Source organism: Ranitomeya imitator, chromosome 6 (assembly GCF_032444005.1).
Source record: "Ranitomeya imitator isolate aRanImi1 chromosome 6, aRanImi1.pri, whole genome shotgun sequence".
Classification (NCBI taxonomy): Eukaryota; Metazoa; Chordata; class Amphibia; order Anura; family Dendrobatidae; genus Ranitomeya; species Ranitomeya imitator.
In genome coordinates, this window is record NC_091287.1 from 574,002,109 (window position 1) to 574,016,265 (window position 14,157).

The 14,157-nt window shown below is 46.7% G+C and overlaps 1 protein-coding gene across 4 annotated transcripts in view; it reads right to left on the minus strand.

Moving 5' to 3' along the window:
* NRBP2 (nuclear receptor binding protein 2) overlaps positions 1-14,157 on the minus strand; it is a 226,668-nt gene that overhangs the window by 39,712 nt on the left and 172,799 nt on the right. For all 4 annotated transcript variants that reach the window (XR_011314155.1, XM_069732161.1, XM_069732164.1 and 1 more), the window contains exon 11: positions 3,776-3,868. Coding sequence is in view for 3 of the 4 variants with exons in the window: in XM_069732161.1 (XP_069588262.1) it covers positions 3,776-3,868 (93 nt within the window). In the remaining variant the exon portion in view is untranslated. The remainder of the gene's footprint in view (positions 1-3,775; positions 3,869-14,157) is intronic.

The window sequence follows — 14,157 nt, forward strand, 5'->3', positions numbered from 1 at the left end:
GCGTGAGAGGGATCATCATCAGCGTGAGATGGGTCACAGTGAGCGTGAGATGAATCATAGTCAGCGTGAGATGAATCATAGTCAGCGTGAGATGGGTCACAGTCAGCGTGAGATGGGTCATAGTCAGCGTGAGATGGGTCATAGTCAGCGTGAGATGGGTCATAGTCAGCGTGAGATGGGTCATAGTCAGCGTGAGATGGGTCATAGTCAGCGTGAGATGGGTCATAGTCAGCGTGAGATGGGTCACAGTGAGCGTGAGATGGGTCATAGTCAGCGTGAGATGGGTCATCGTCAGCGTGAGAGGGATCATCATCAGCGTGAGATGGGTCACAGTCAGCGTGAGATGGGTCACAGTCAGCGTGAGATGGGTCATAGTCAGCGTGAGATGGATCCTTGTCAGCGTGAGAGGGATCATCATCAGGGTGAGATGGGTCATAGTTAGCGTGAGATGGGTCATAGTCAGCATGAGATGGGTCATAGTCAGCGTGAGAAAGATCATCATCAGCGTGAGATGGGTCACAGTGAGCATGAGATGAATCATAGCGTGAGATGGGTCACAGTGAGCGTGAGATGGGTCACAGTGAGCGTGTGATGGGTCACAGTGAGTGTGAGATGGGTCACAGTCAGCGTGAGATAGGTCACAGTGAGTGTGAGATGAATCATAGTCAGCGTGAGATGGGTCACAGTCAGCGTGAGATGGGTCATAGTCAGCGTGAGATGGGTCACAGTGAGCATGAGATGAATCATAGCGTGAGATGGGTCACAGTGAGCGTGAGATGGGTCACAGTGAGCGTGTGATGGGTCACAGTGAGTGTGAGATGGGTCACAGTCAGCGTGAGATAGGTCACAGTGAGTGTGAGATGAATCATAGTCAGCGTGAGATGGGTCACAGTCAGCGTGAGATGGGTCATAGTCAGCGTGAGATGGGTCATAGTCAGCGTGAGATGGATCCTTGTCAGCGTGAGAGGGATCATCATCAGCATGAGATGGTCAGAGTCAGCGTGAGATGGGTCAGTCAGCGTGAGATCGGTCATAGTCAGAGTGAGATGGATCATTGTCAGCGTGAGATAGGTCACGGTCAGTGTAAGAGGGATCATCAAGCAGTGTGAGATGGGTCATAGTCAGCGTGAGATGGCTCATCATCATATGGGTCATAGTGAGCGTGAGATGGATCATTGTCAGCGTGAGATAGGTCAGTCAGTGTGAGAGGGATCATCAAGCAGCGTGAGAGGGATCATCGTCAGCGTGACATGGGTCATCGTCAGAGTGAGATGAGTCATCGTCGGCGTGACATGGGTCATCGTCAGCATGAGATAGGTCATCGTCAGCGTGAGATGGGTCGTCAGCATTGCATGGGTCATCATCAGCGTGAGATGGGTCATAGCGTGAGATGGATCACAGTCAGCGTGAGATGGGTAATAGTCAGCATGATGGGTCATTGTCAGCGTGACATGGGTCATCGTCAGATGGGTCATAGTCACCGTGAGATGGGTCATAGTCACCGTGAGATGGGTCATAGTCAGCGTGAGATGGGTCATAGTCAGCGTGAGATGGGTCATAGTCAGCGTGAGATGGGTCAGTCAACGTGAGATGGGTCATAGTCAGCATGATGGGTCACAGTCAGCGTTCGATGGGTCATAGTCAGCGGGAGATGGATCACAGTCAGCGTGAGATGGGTAATCGTTAGTGTGAGATGGGTCATAGTCAGCGTGAGATGGATTACAGTCAGTGTTCGATGGGTCATAGTCAGCGTTCGATGGGTCATAGTCAGCGGGAGGTGGATCACAGTCAGCGTGAGATGGGTAATCGTCAGTGTGAGATGGGTCATAGTCAGCGTGAGATGGATCACAGTCAGCGTGAGATGGGTCATAGTCAGCATGAGATGGGTCACAGTCAGCATGAGATGGGTAATAGTCAGCGTGAGATGAGTCATTGTCAGCGTGAGATGTTATTGCTAAGGACAGAGCGGTGGTTCTTTTTGTAACTTGGTCGGTGGTCGGTCAGAAATTCATTATACTTTGCCGAGGTAATTTTCACACCATCAGGGACCCTAAAGGGGTTACCATCTCACCCCATGATTTCAGCCTAGAACATGTCTCTTCCACCTCTTTGCGGATGTCGCAGCCTTGTTGGATCAAGGTGGCCGTCTACCAACCATCCCCTATTCCATCTATCTGGACCATCTAGGGTTGCACGGCCTCATCAGTAAACATGACTAGTATACAATGAGACCATGTATGTCTGGGTCACTGCAACCATATCTGCTTGAGAGAGCAGTTTAGTTTAGGGGTAGCCGAACAGTAGGTTCCCGCACAATAGCAGCCTCTGAAGGATACAACACCTCGATGTGCGTGGACTCCAGAGGCTCTAGTAGCTTTCCGTACCTGTTTGCTGCTTTGTAAAGGGATTTTAGCTGCTGCTCTCTTTATCGGATGAATGTGTCTGGCAGAATCTTCCTCATTATGCTTTTATCTGCACAAACATTCCTCATTATGCTGTTATCTGCAAGAACCTTCCTCGTCCTGCCTTTATCTGTAAATACCCATCTGTGCTCTTTATCGGCCACAATGATCGCTCTTATGTTTTTCGTGAAATATCTGATGCCCCCCAGTGTATAACCTCCAGCCCCTCAGTGTATAACCTCTGGCCCGTCGCCCTCCATGAATAACCTGCAGCCCCTCATTGTATAACCTCAGGTCTCTCGTCCCCCAGTGTATAACCTCGCCACCCCCTCACGTCAGTGTCACCTCGCCCCCATACCGTCTGCCTTTACCATCATGTGACAGAGCGTCTGGTGGGGCAGAGCTCCTTGATACCAGCGCAGTCCTGTAATAGGAGCCACCGGGGTATCAAGTCCATCCATGACATTTCCTCCTCCTGAGTCTTCCTCCATCATCTGTGAGGGATATTATAGAAAAGTGGAAGGAACCGCAGCAACTCCATAACGTTACAGAGCGGGGGCCCGAGTGCTGAGAAGCCTATATGTCATCACCGCTCTGCTGACCCCATAACTGCGGAATCCAGACCTCTTCGAGTAACATCAGCTTAAACACAGTGCCCTCACCGGGAGGCTTATGGCCACCAGCTACCTGCAGCCATTTATCACCAAGTGTCGGATGGAGCGGTATAAAGCCGCCACCACTGGACTCTGGAGGAGACGTGTTCTGTGCAGTGATGGATCGCACTTCTCTATCTGCGTCTGATGGAGGAGGCTGGGTTTGGTGATTCCAGGAGGACGTTACCCCCTGACTGCATTGTGCCCCTGTACAGATGGTGGAGGGGGATAGTGCTATGGGCCGTTATCGGGGGGCGGCCTCGGCCCCTCCGCTCTAGTGATGGGAAATATTAATCTTCAGCACAAGACATTGTGGACAATTGTAGTTTCAGCTTTATGCCCAGAGCACAAGGTCCATACAGACATGGAGAGACATGAGCCGCTGCACAGAGCCCGGACCCCAACCCCATCCAACGCCAAGGAGATTGTGAGCCCATCATCTTCTAAATGACGGGATAAAAATCCCCACAGATTCCTCAAAAACCTTGTAGGAATTCCAGAAGTGCGGAACGGTTATATCTGCAGAGAAGCGACTCCATAGAAGCCCCCGGGGGTGGAAGTGGGGGGCACATAATTCATATCATACACATTGTATGGAGAGAAGTAAGACCCCCAACCAACATGCATCCAAACGACGATACAAAGTAAATCAAACATCCACCAGACACTTGCAATGGGGACACCATATCCTGTCTACCCCCCATTCATGGAACCTCTCACCTTCATGTTGGAGTCCTCCAGGGAACTGATTGCCTTACTGATATTTTCCTCAGTGACTCTCTCCCCATTGGACTGAATCTCCAAAACAGCCATCTGTAGAGAGATCAATGTCATCGTGATGTCAGAAATCATCAGACTGAAGGTATATGCTATATACATCACTACAGGACAGGACTAGAAGTGTCCGCTCCTCCTCACCGTCCTCCTGGGTATATACTATATACATCACTACAGGACAGGACTAGAAGTGTCCGCTCCTCACCATCCTCCTGGGTATATACTATATACATCACTACAGGGCAGGACTAGAAGTGTCCGCTCCTCCTCACCATCCTCCTGGGTATATACTATATACATCACTACAGGACAGGACTAGAAGTGTCCGCTCCGCCTCACCATCCTCCTGGGTATACACTATATACATCACTACAGGACAGGACTAGAAGTGTCCGCTCCTCCTCACCGTCCTCCTGGGTATATACTATATACATCACTACAGGACAGGACTAGAAGTGTCCGCTCCTCACCATCCTCCTGGGTATATACTATATACATCACTACAGGGCAGGACTAGAAGTGTCCGCTCCTCCTCACCGTCCTCCTGGGTATATACTATATACATCACTACAGGACAGGACTAGAAGTGTCCGCTCCTCCTCACCATCCTCCTGGGTATATACTATATACATTACTACAGGACAGGACTAGCAGTGTCCGCTCCTCCTCACCGTCCTCCTGGGTATATACTATATACATCACTACAGGACAGGACTAGAAGTGTCCGCTCCTCCTCACTATCCTCCTGGGTATATACTATATACATCACTACAGGACAGGACTAGAAGTATCCACTCCTCCTCACCGTCCTCCTGGGTATATACTATATACATCACTACAGGACAGGACTAGAAGTGTCCGCTCCTCCTCACCGTCCTCCTGGGTATATACTATATACATCACTACAGGACAGGACTAGAAGTGTCCGCTCCTCCTCACCGTCCTCCTGGGTATATACATAGTAACATAGTTAGTAAGGCCGAAAAAAGACATTTGTCCATCCAGTTCAGCCTATATTCCATCATAATAAATCCCCAGATCTACGTCCTTCTACAGAACCTAATAATTGTATGATACAATATTGTTCTGCTCCAGGAAGACATCCAGGCCTCTCTTGAACCCCTCGACTGAGTTCGCCATCACCACCTCCTCAGGCAAGCAATTCCAGATTCTCACTGCCCTAACAGTAAAGAATCCTCTTCTATGTTGGTGGAAAAACCTTCTCTCCTCCAGACGCAAAGAATGCCCCCTTGTGCCCGTCACCTTCCTTGGTATAAACAGATCCTCAGCGAGATATTTGTATTGTCCCCTTATATACTTATACATGGTTATTAGATCGCCCCTCAGTCGTCTTTTTTCTAGACTAAATAATCCTAATTTCGCTAATCTATCTGGGTATTGTAGTTCTCCCATCCCCTTTATTAATTTTGTTGCCCTCCTTTGTACTCTCTCTAGTTCCATTATATCCTTCCTGAGCACCGGTGCCCAAAACTGGACACAGTACTCCATGTGCGGTCTAACTAGGGATTTGTACAGAGGCAGTATAATGCTCTCATCATGTGTATCCAGACCTCTTTTAATGCACCCCATGATCCTGTTTGCCTTGGCAGCTGCTGCCTGGCACTGGCTGCTCCAGGTAAGTTTATCATTAACTAGGATCCCCAAGTCCTTCTCCCTGTCAGATTTACCCAGTGGTTTCCCGTTCAGTGTGTAATGGTGATATTGATTCCCTCTTCCCATGTGTATAACCTTACATTTATCATTGTTAAACCTCATCTGCCACCTTTCAGCCCAAGTTTCCAACTTATCCAGATCCATCTGTAGCAGAATACTATCTTCTCTTGTATTAACTGCTTTACATAGTTTTGTATCATCTGCAAATATCGATATTTTACTGTGTAAACCTTCTACCAGATCATTAATGAATATGTTGAAGAGAACAGGTCCCAATACTGACCCCTGCGGTACCCCACTGGTCACAGCGACCCAGTTAGAGACTATACCATTTATAACCACCCTCTGCTTTCTATCACTAAGCCAGTTACTAACCCATTTACACACATTTTCCCCCAGACCAAGCATTCTCATTTTGTGTACCAACCTCTTGTGCGGCACGGTATCAAACGCTTTGGAAAAATCGAGATATACCACGTCCAATGACTCACCGTGGTCCAGCCTATAGCTTACCTCTTCATAAAAACTGATTAGATTGGTTTGACAGGAGCGATTTCTCATAAACCCATGCTGATATGGAGTTAAACAGTTATTCTCATTGAGATAATCCAGAATAACATCCCTCAGAAACCCTTCAAATATTTTACCAACAATAGAGGTTAGACTTACTGGCCTATAATTTCCAGGTTCACTTTTAGAGCCCTTTTTGAATATTGGCACCACATTTGCTATGCGCCAGTCCTGCGGAACAGACCCTGTCGCTATAGAGTCACTAAAAATAAGAAATAATGGTTTATCTATTACATTACTTAGTTCTCTTAGTACTCGTGGGTGTATGCCATCCGGACCCGGAGATTTATCTATTTTAATCTTATTTAGCCGGTTTCGCACCTCTTCTTGGGTTAGATTGGTGACCCTTACCCAAGAAGAGGTGCGAAACCGGCTAAATAAGATTAAAATAGATATATATATATATGACTACAGGACAGGACTAGAAGTGTCCGCTCCTCCTCACCGTCCTCCTGGGTATATACTATATACATCACTACAGGACAGTACTAGAAGTGTCCGCTCCTCCTCACCATCCTCCTGGGTATATACTATATACATTACTACAGGACAGGACTAGAAGTGTCCGCTCCTCCTCACCGTCCTCCTGGGTATATACTATATACATCACTACAGGACAGGACTAGAAGTGTCCGCTCCTCCTCACCATCCTCCTGGGTATATACTATATACATCACTACAGGACAGGACTAGAAGTGTCCGCTCCTCCTCACCGTCCTCCTGGGTATATACTATATCCATCACTACAGGACAGGACTAGAAGTGTCCGCTCCTCCTCACCATCCTCCTGGGTATATACTATATACATCACTACAGGACAGGACTAGAAGTGTCCGCTCCTCCTCACCGTCCTCCTGGGTATATACTATATACATCACTACAGGGATTCAAGCTTCAGGAGGCTAATTTGCATATTCCAGGTGCCTTCTGGGAGAAGCGAAGTCTCCCTAAGCTAGAAGATCGTCCTCCTGGGTATATACTATATACATCACTACAGGACAGGACTAGAAGTGTCCGCTCCTCCTCACCATCCTCCTGGGTATATACTATATACATCACTACAGGACAGGACTAGAAGTGTCCGCTCCTCCTCACCGTCCTCCTGGGTATATACTATATCCATCACTACAGGACAGGACTAGAAGTGTCCGCTCCTCCTCACCATCCTCCTGGGTATATACTATATCTGGGAGAAGCGAAGTCTCCCTAAGCTAGAAGATCGTCCTCCTGGGTATATACTATATACATCACTACAGGACAGGACTAGAAGTGTCCGCTCCTCCTCACCATCCTCCTGGGTATATACTATATACATCACTACAGGACAGGACTAGAAGTGTCCGCTCCTCCTCACCGTCCTCCTGGGTATATACTATATCCATCACTACAGGACAGGACTAGAAGTGTCCGCTCCTCCTCACCATCCTCCTGGGTATATACTATATACATCACTACAGGACAGGACTAGAAGTGTCCGCTCCTCCTCACCGTCCTCCTGGGTATATACTATATACATCACTACAGGGATTCAAGCTTCAGGAGGCTAATTTGCATATTCCAGGTGCCTTCTGGGAGAAGCGAAGTCTCCCTAAGCTAGAAGATCGTTGGGTACAGCCGGGACCAGCTGCTTCGAAAGCATCACCAAACCAGGGATTCAAGCTTCAGGAGGCTAATTTGCATATTCCAGGTGCCTTCTGGGAGAAGCGAAGTCTCCCTAAGCTAGAAGATCGTTGGGTACAGCCGGGACCAGCTGCTTCGAAAGCATCACCAAACCAGGGATTCAAGCTTCAGGAGGCTAATTTGCATATTCCAGGTGCCTTCTGGGAGAAGCGAAGTCTCCCTAAGCTAGAAGATCGTTGGGTACAGCCGGGACCAGCTGCTTCGAAAGCATCACCAAACCAGGGATTCAAGCTTCAGGAGGCTAATTTGCATATTCCAGGTGCCTTCTGGGAGAAGCGAAGTCTCCCTAAGCTAGAAGATCGTTGGGTACAGCCGGGACCAGCTGCTTCGAAAGCATCACCAAACCAGGGATTCAAGCTTCAGGAGGCTAATTTGCATATTCCAGGTGCCTTCTGGGAGAAGCGAAGTCTCCCTAAGCTAGAAGATCGTTGGGTACAGCCGGGACCAGCTGCTTCGAAAGCATCACCAAACCAGGGATTCAAGCTTCAGGAGGCTAATTTGCATATTCCAGGTGCCTTCTGGGAGAAGCGAAGTCTCCCTAAGCTAGAAGATCGTTGGGTACAGCCGGGACCAGCTGCTTCGAAAGCATCACCAAACCAGGGATTCAAGCTTCAGGAGGCTAATTTGCATATTCCAGGTGCCTTCTGGGAGAAGCGAAGTCTCCCTAAGCTAGAAGATCGTTGGGTACAGCCGGGACCAGCTGCTTCGAAAGCATCACCAAACCAGGGATTCAAGCTTCAGGAGGCTAATTTGCATATTCCAGGTGCCTTCTGGGAGAAGCGAAGTCTCCCTAAGCTAGAAGATCGTTGGGTACAGCCGGGACCAGCTGCTTCGAAAGCATCACCAAACCAGGGATTCAAGCTTCAGGAGGCTAATTTGCATATTCCAGGTGCCTTCTGGGAGAAGCGAAGTCTCCCTAAGCTAGAAGATCGTTGGGTACAGCCGGGACCAGCTGCTTCGAAAGCATCACCAAACCAGGGATTCAAGCTTCAGGAGGCTAATTTGCATATTCCAGGTGCCTTCTGGGAGAAGCGAAGTCTCCCTAAGCTAGAAGATCGTTGGGTACAGCCGGGACCAGCTGCTTCGAAAGCATCACCAAACCAGGGATTCAAGCTTCAGGAGGCTAATTTGCATATTCCAGGTGCCTTCTGGGAGAAGCGAAGTCTCCCTAAGCTAGAAGATCGTTGGGTACAGCCGGGACCAGCTGCTTCGAAAGCATCACCAAACCAGGGATTCAAGCTTCAGGAGGCTAATTTGCATATTCCAGGTGCCTTCTGGGAGAAGCGAAGTCTCCCTAAGCTAGAAGATCGTTGGGTACAGCCGGGACCAGCTGCTTCGAAAGCATCACCAAACCGCGCGCCGTAAGGCGCGCGAATTTTTGCCTGTAGGACATTATTGCAAGAGAGCTTGGCTGAGTAGATTACACAAGAAGGAAAACACACAGCAAGTCAGCAGGATCTAGGAGCAACATGGCAGATGTGACAACCTACATGGTGAGCTGCAGCATGTGCTACATGTTCACAGATCGACCAGAAGAAGAATCCAATTTCACCTGTCAGAAGTGTAGACTAGTGGCCCTTTTAGAAGAAAAGGTGCGGGGTCTGGAAGAAAGAATAGCAACTTTGAAACTCATCAAAGAGAATGAAGACTTTCTAGACAGAACAGAAGCATCTCTACTGGTCACAGAAGGTGCAAAAAGTGTCAGAGAACCTCCAAAAGCAGATGAGTGGAAGCATGTGACCAAAAGAAGCAAGAAGACCATGGAGAAATCACCAACCACACAACTGAAGAACCGATATCAAATCTTTGTAGAGGATGAAGATGGCACACCTAAGAATGAAGCAATACCAGCAAGCAAAAAAGAAAAGGGCACACAGCAACAAGTGACAGCAAAAAGTACAGCCAAGAAGCAACGAAGAGTGGTGGTGGTGGGAGACTCACTACTGAGAGGCACCGAAGCAGCCATCTGCAGACCGGACATAACTGCAAGAGAAGTATGCTGCCTTCCAGGTGCGATGATCAAGGATGTGACCAATAGGATACCAAAGCTCTTCAGCTCCAAGGACGTCCACCCATTTCTTCTGATACATGTTGGCACCAATGACACGGCAAGGAAGGACCTACCGACAATCTGCAAGGACTTTGAAGAGTTGGGGAAGAAAGTAAAGGAACTGGATGCACAGGTAGTTTTTTCTTCTATCCTTCCAGTAGACGGGCATGGCACCAGGAGATGGAACAGGATTCTTGATGCAAACAACTGGCTAAGACGATGGTGCAGACAACAAGGATTTGGATTCCTGGACCACGGTGTGAATTACTGGTATGATGGACTCCTCGCCAGAGACGGACTACACCTCAACAAATCTGGGAAACACACATTCGCCAGAAGACTCGCTACACTCATCAGGAGGGCGTTAAACTAGAAGAAGAGGGGACGGGAAGAAAAACATTAGACTCGAACAAAGACGACCCAGGAAAACATACTCTGAAGGGAGGTAAGAACATTTCTAAAACAATTCACAGTGAGGAGATTGGAACAAAACAAAATCCTCTAAACTGCATGCTCGCAAACGCCAGAAGCCTGACAAACAAGATGGAAGAACTAGAAGCAGAAATATCTACAGGTAACTTTGACATAGTGGGAATAACCGAGACATGGTTAGATGAAAGCTATGACTGGGCAGTTAACTTACAGGGTTACAGTCTGTTTAGAAAGGATCGTAAAAATCGGAGAGGAGGAGGGGTTTGTCTCTATGTAAAATCTTGTCTAAAGTCCACTTTAAGGGAGGATATTAGCGAAGGAAATGAGGATGTCGAGTCCATATGGGTTGAAATTCATGGAGGGAAAAATGGTAACAAAATTCTCATTGGGGTCTGTTACAAACCCCCAAATATAACAGAAAGCATGGAAAGTCTACTTCTAAAGCAGATAGATGAAGCTGCAACCCATAATGAGGTCCTGGTTATGGGGGACTTTAACTACCCGGATATTAACTGGGAAACAGAAACCTGTGAAACCCATAAAGGCAACAGGTTTCTGCTAATAACCAAGAAAAATTATCTTTCACAATTGGTGCAGAATCCAACCAGAGGAGCAGCACTTTTAGACCTAATACTATCTAATAGACCTGACAGAATAACAAATCTGCAGGTGGTTGGGCATTTAGGAAATAGCGACCACAATATTGTACAGTTTCACCTGTCTTTCACTAGGGGGACTTGTCAGGGAGTCACAAAAACATTGAACTTTAGGAAGGCAAAGTTTGAACAGCTTAGAGATGCCCTTAATCTGGTAGACTGGGACAATATCCTCAGAAATGAGAATACAGATAATAAATGGGAAATGTTTAAGAACATCCTAAATAGGCAGTGTAAGCGGTTTATACCTTGTGGGAATAAAAGGACTAGAAATAGGAAAAACCCAATGTGGCTAAACAAAGAAGTAAGACAGGCAATTAACAGTAAAAAGAAAGCATTTGCACTACTAAAGCAGGATGGCACCATTGAAGCTCTAAAAAACTATAGGGAGAAAAATACTTTATCTAAAAAACTAATTAAAGCTGCCAAAAAGGAAACAGAGAAGCACATTGCTAAGGAGAGTAAAACTAATCCCAAACTGTTCTTCAACTATATCAATAGTAAAAGAATAAAAACTGAAAATGTAGGCCCCTTAAAAAATAGTGAGGAAAGAATGGTTGTAGATGACGAGGAAAAAGCTAACATATTAAACACCTTCTTCTCCACGGTATTCACGGTGGAAAATGAAATGCTAGGTGAAATCCCAAGAAACAATGAAAACCCTATATTAAGGGTCACCAATCTAACCCAAGTAGAGGTGCGAAACCGGCTAAATAAGATCAAAATAGATAAATCTCCGGGTCCGGATGGCATACACCCACGAATACTAAGAGAACTAAGTAATGTAATAGATAAACCATTATTTCTTATTTTTAGTGACTCTATAGCGACAGGGTCTGTTCCGCAGGACTGGCGCATAGCAAATGTGGTGCCAATATTCAAAAAGGGCTCTAAAAGTGAACCTGGAAATTATAGGCCAGTAAGTCTAACCTCTATTGTTGGTAAAATATTTGAAGGGTTTCTGAGGGATGTTATTCTGGATTATCTCAATGAGAATAACTGTTTAACTCCATATCAGCATGGGTTTATGAGAAATCGCTCCTGTCAAACCAATCTAATCAGTTTTTATGAAGAGGTAAGCTATAGGCTGGACCACGGTGAGTCATTGGACGTGGTATATCTCGATTTTTCCAAAGCGTTTGATACCGTGCCGCACAAGAGGTTGGTACACAAAATGAGAATGCTTGGTCTGGGGGAAAATGTGTGTAAATGGGTTAGTAACTGGCTTAGTGATAGAAAGCAGAGGGTGGTTATAAATGGTATAGTCTCTAACTGGGTCGCTGTGACCAGTGGGGTACCGCAGGGGTCAGTATTGGGACCTGTTCTCTTCAACATATTCATTAATGATCTGGTAGAAGGTTTACACAGTAAAATATCGATATTTGCAGATGATACAAAACTATGTAAAGCAGTTAATACAAGAGAAGATAGTATTCTGCTACAGATGGATCTGGATAAGTTGGAAACTTGGGCTGAAAGGTGGCAGATGAGGTTTAACAATGATAAATGTAAGGTTATACACATGGGAAGAAGGAATCAATGTCACCATTACACACTAAACGGGAAACCACTGGGTAAATCTGACAGGGAGAAGGACTTGGGGATCCTAGTTAATGATAAACTTACCTGGAGCAGCCAGTGCCAGGCAGCAGCTGTCAAGGCAAACAGGATCATGGGGTGCATTAAAAGAGGTCTGGATACACATGATGAGAGCATTATACTGCCTCTGTACAAATCCCTAGTTAGACCGCACATGGAGTACTGTGTCCAGTTTTGGGCACCGGTGCTCAGGAAGGATATAATGGAACTAGAGAGAGTACAAAGGAGGGCAACAAAATTAATAAAGGGGATGGGAGAACTACAATACCCAGATAGATTAGCGAAATTAGGATTATTTAGTCTAGAAAAAAGACGACTGAGGGGCGATCTAATAACCATGTATAAGTATATAAGGGGACAATACAAATATCTCGCTGAGGATCTGTTTATACCAAGGAAGGTGACGGGCACAAGGGGGCATTCTTTGCGTCTGGAGGAGAGAAGGTTTTTCCACCAACATAGAAGAGGATTCTTTACTGTTAGGGCAGTGAGAATCTGGAATTGCTTGCCTGAGGAGGTGGTGATGGCGAACTCAGTCGAGGGGTTCAAGAGAGGCCTGGATGTCTTCCTGGAGCAGAACAATATTGTATCATACAATTATTAGGTTCTGTAGAAGGACGTAGATCTGGGTATTTATTATGATGGAATATAGGCTGAACTGGATGGACAAATGTCTTTTTTCGGCCTTACTAACTATGTTACTATGTTACTATGTTACAGGACAGGACTAGAAGTGTCCGCTCCTCCTCACCGTCCTTCTGGGTATATACTATATACATCACTACAGGACAGGACTGGAAGTGTCCGCTCCTCCTCACCGTCCTCCTGGGTACATACTATATACATCACTACAGGACAGGACTAGAAGTGTCCGTTCCTCCTCACCATCCTCCTGGGTATATACTATATACATCACTACAGGACAGGACTAGAAGTGTCCGTTCCTCCTCACCATCCTCCTGGGTATATACTATATACATCACTACAGGACAGGACTAGAAGTGTCCGCTCCTCCTCACCATCCTCCTGGGTATATACTATATACATCACTACAGGACAGGACTAGAAGTGTCCGCTCCTCCTCACCGTCCTCCTGGGTATATACTATATACATCACTACAGGACAGGACTAGAAGTGTCCGCTCCTCCTCACCGTCCTCCTGGGTATACACTATATACATCACTACAGGACAGGACTAGCAGTGTCCGCTCCTCCTCACCATCCTCCTGGGTATATACTATATACATCACTACAGGACAGGACTAGAAGTGTCCGCTCCTCCTCACCGTCCTCCTGGGTACATACTATATACATCACTACAGGACAGGACTAGAAGTGTCCGCTCCTCCTCACCATCCTCCTGGGTATATACTATATACATCACTACAGGACAGGACTAGAAGTGTCCGCTCCTCCTCACCGTCCTCCTGGGTATATACTATATCCATCACTACAGGACAGGACTAGAAGTGTCCGCTCCTCCTCACCATCCTCCTGGGTATATACTATATCCATCACTACAGGACAGGACTAGAAGTGTCCGCTCCTCCTCACCATCCACCTGGGTATATACTATATACATCACTACAGGACAGGACTAGAAGTGTCCGCTCCTCCTCACCGTCCTCCTGGGTATATACTATATACATCACTACAGGACAGG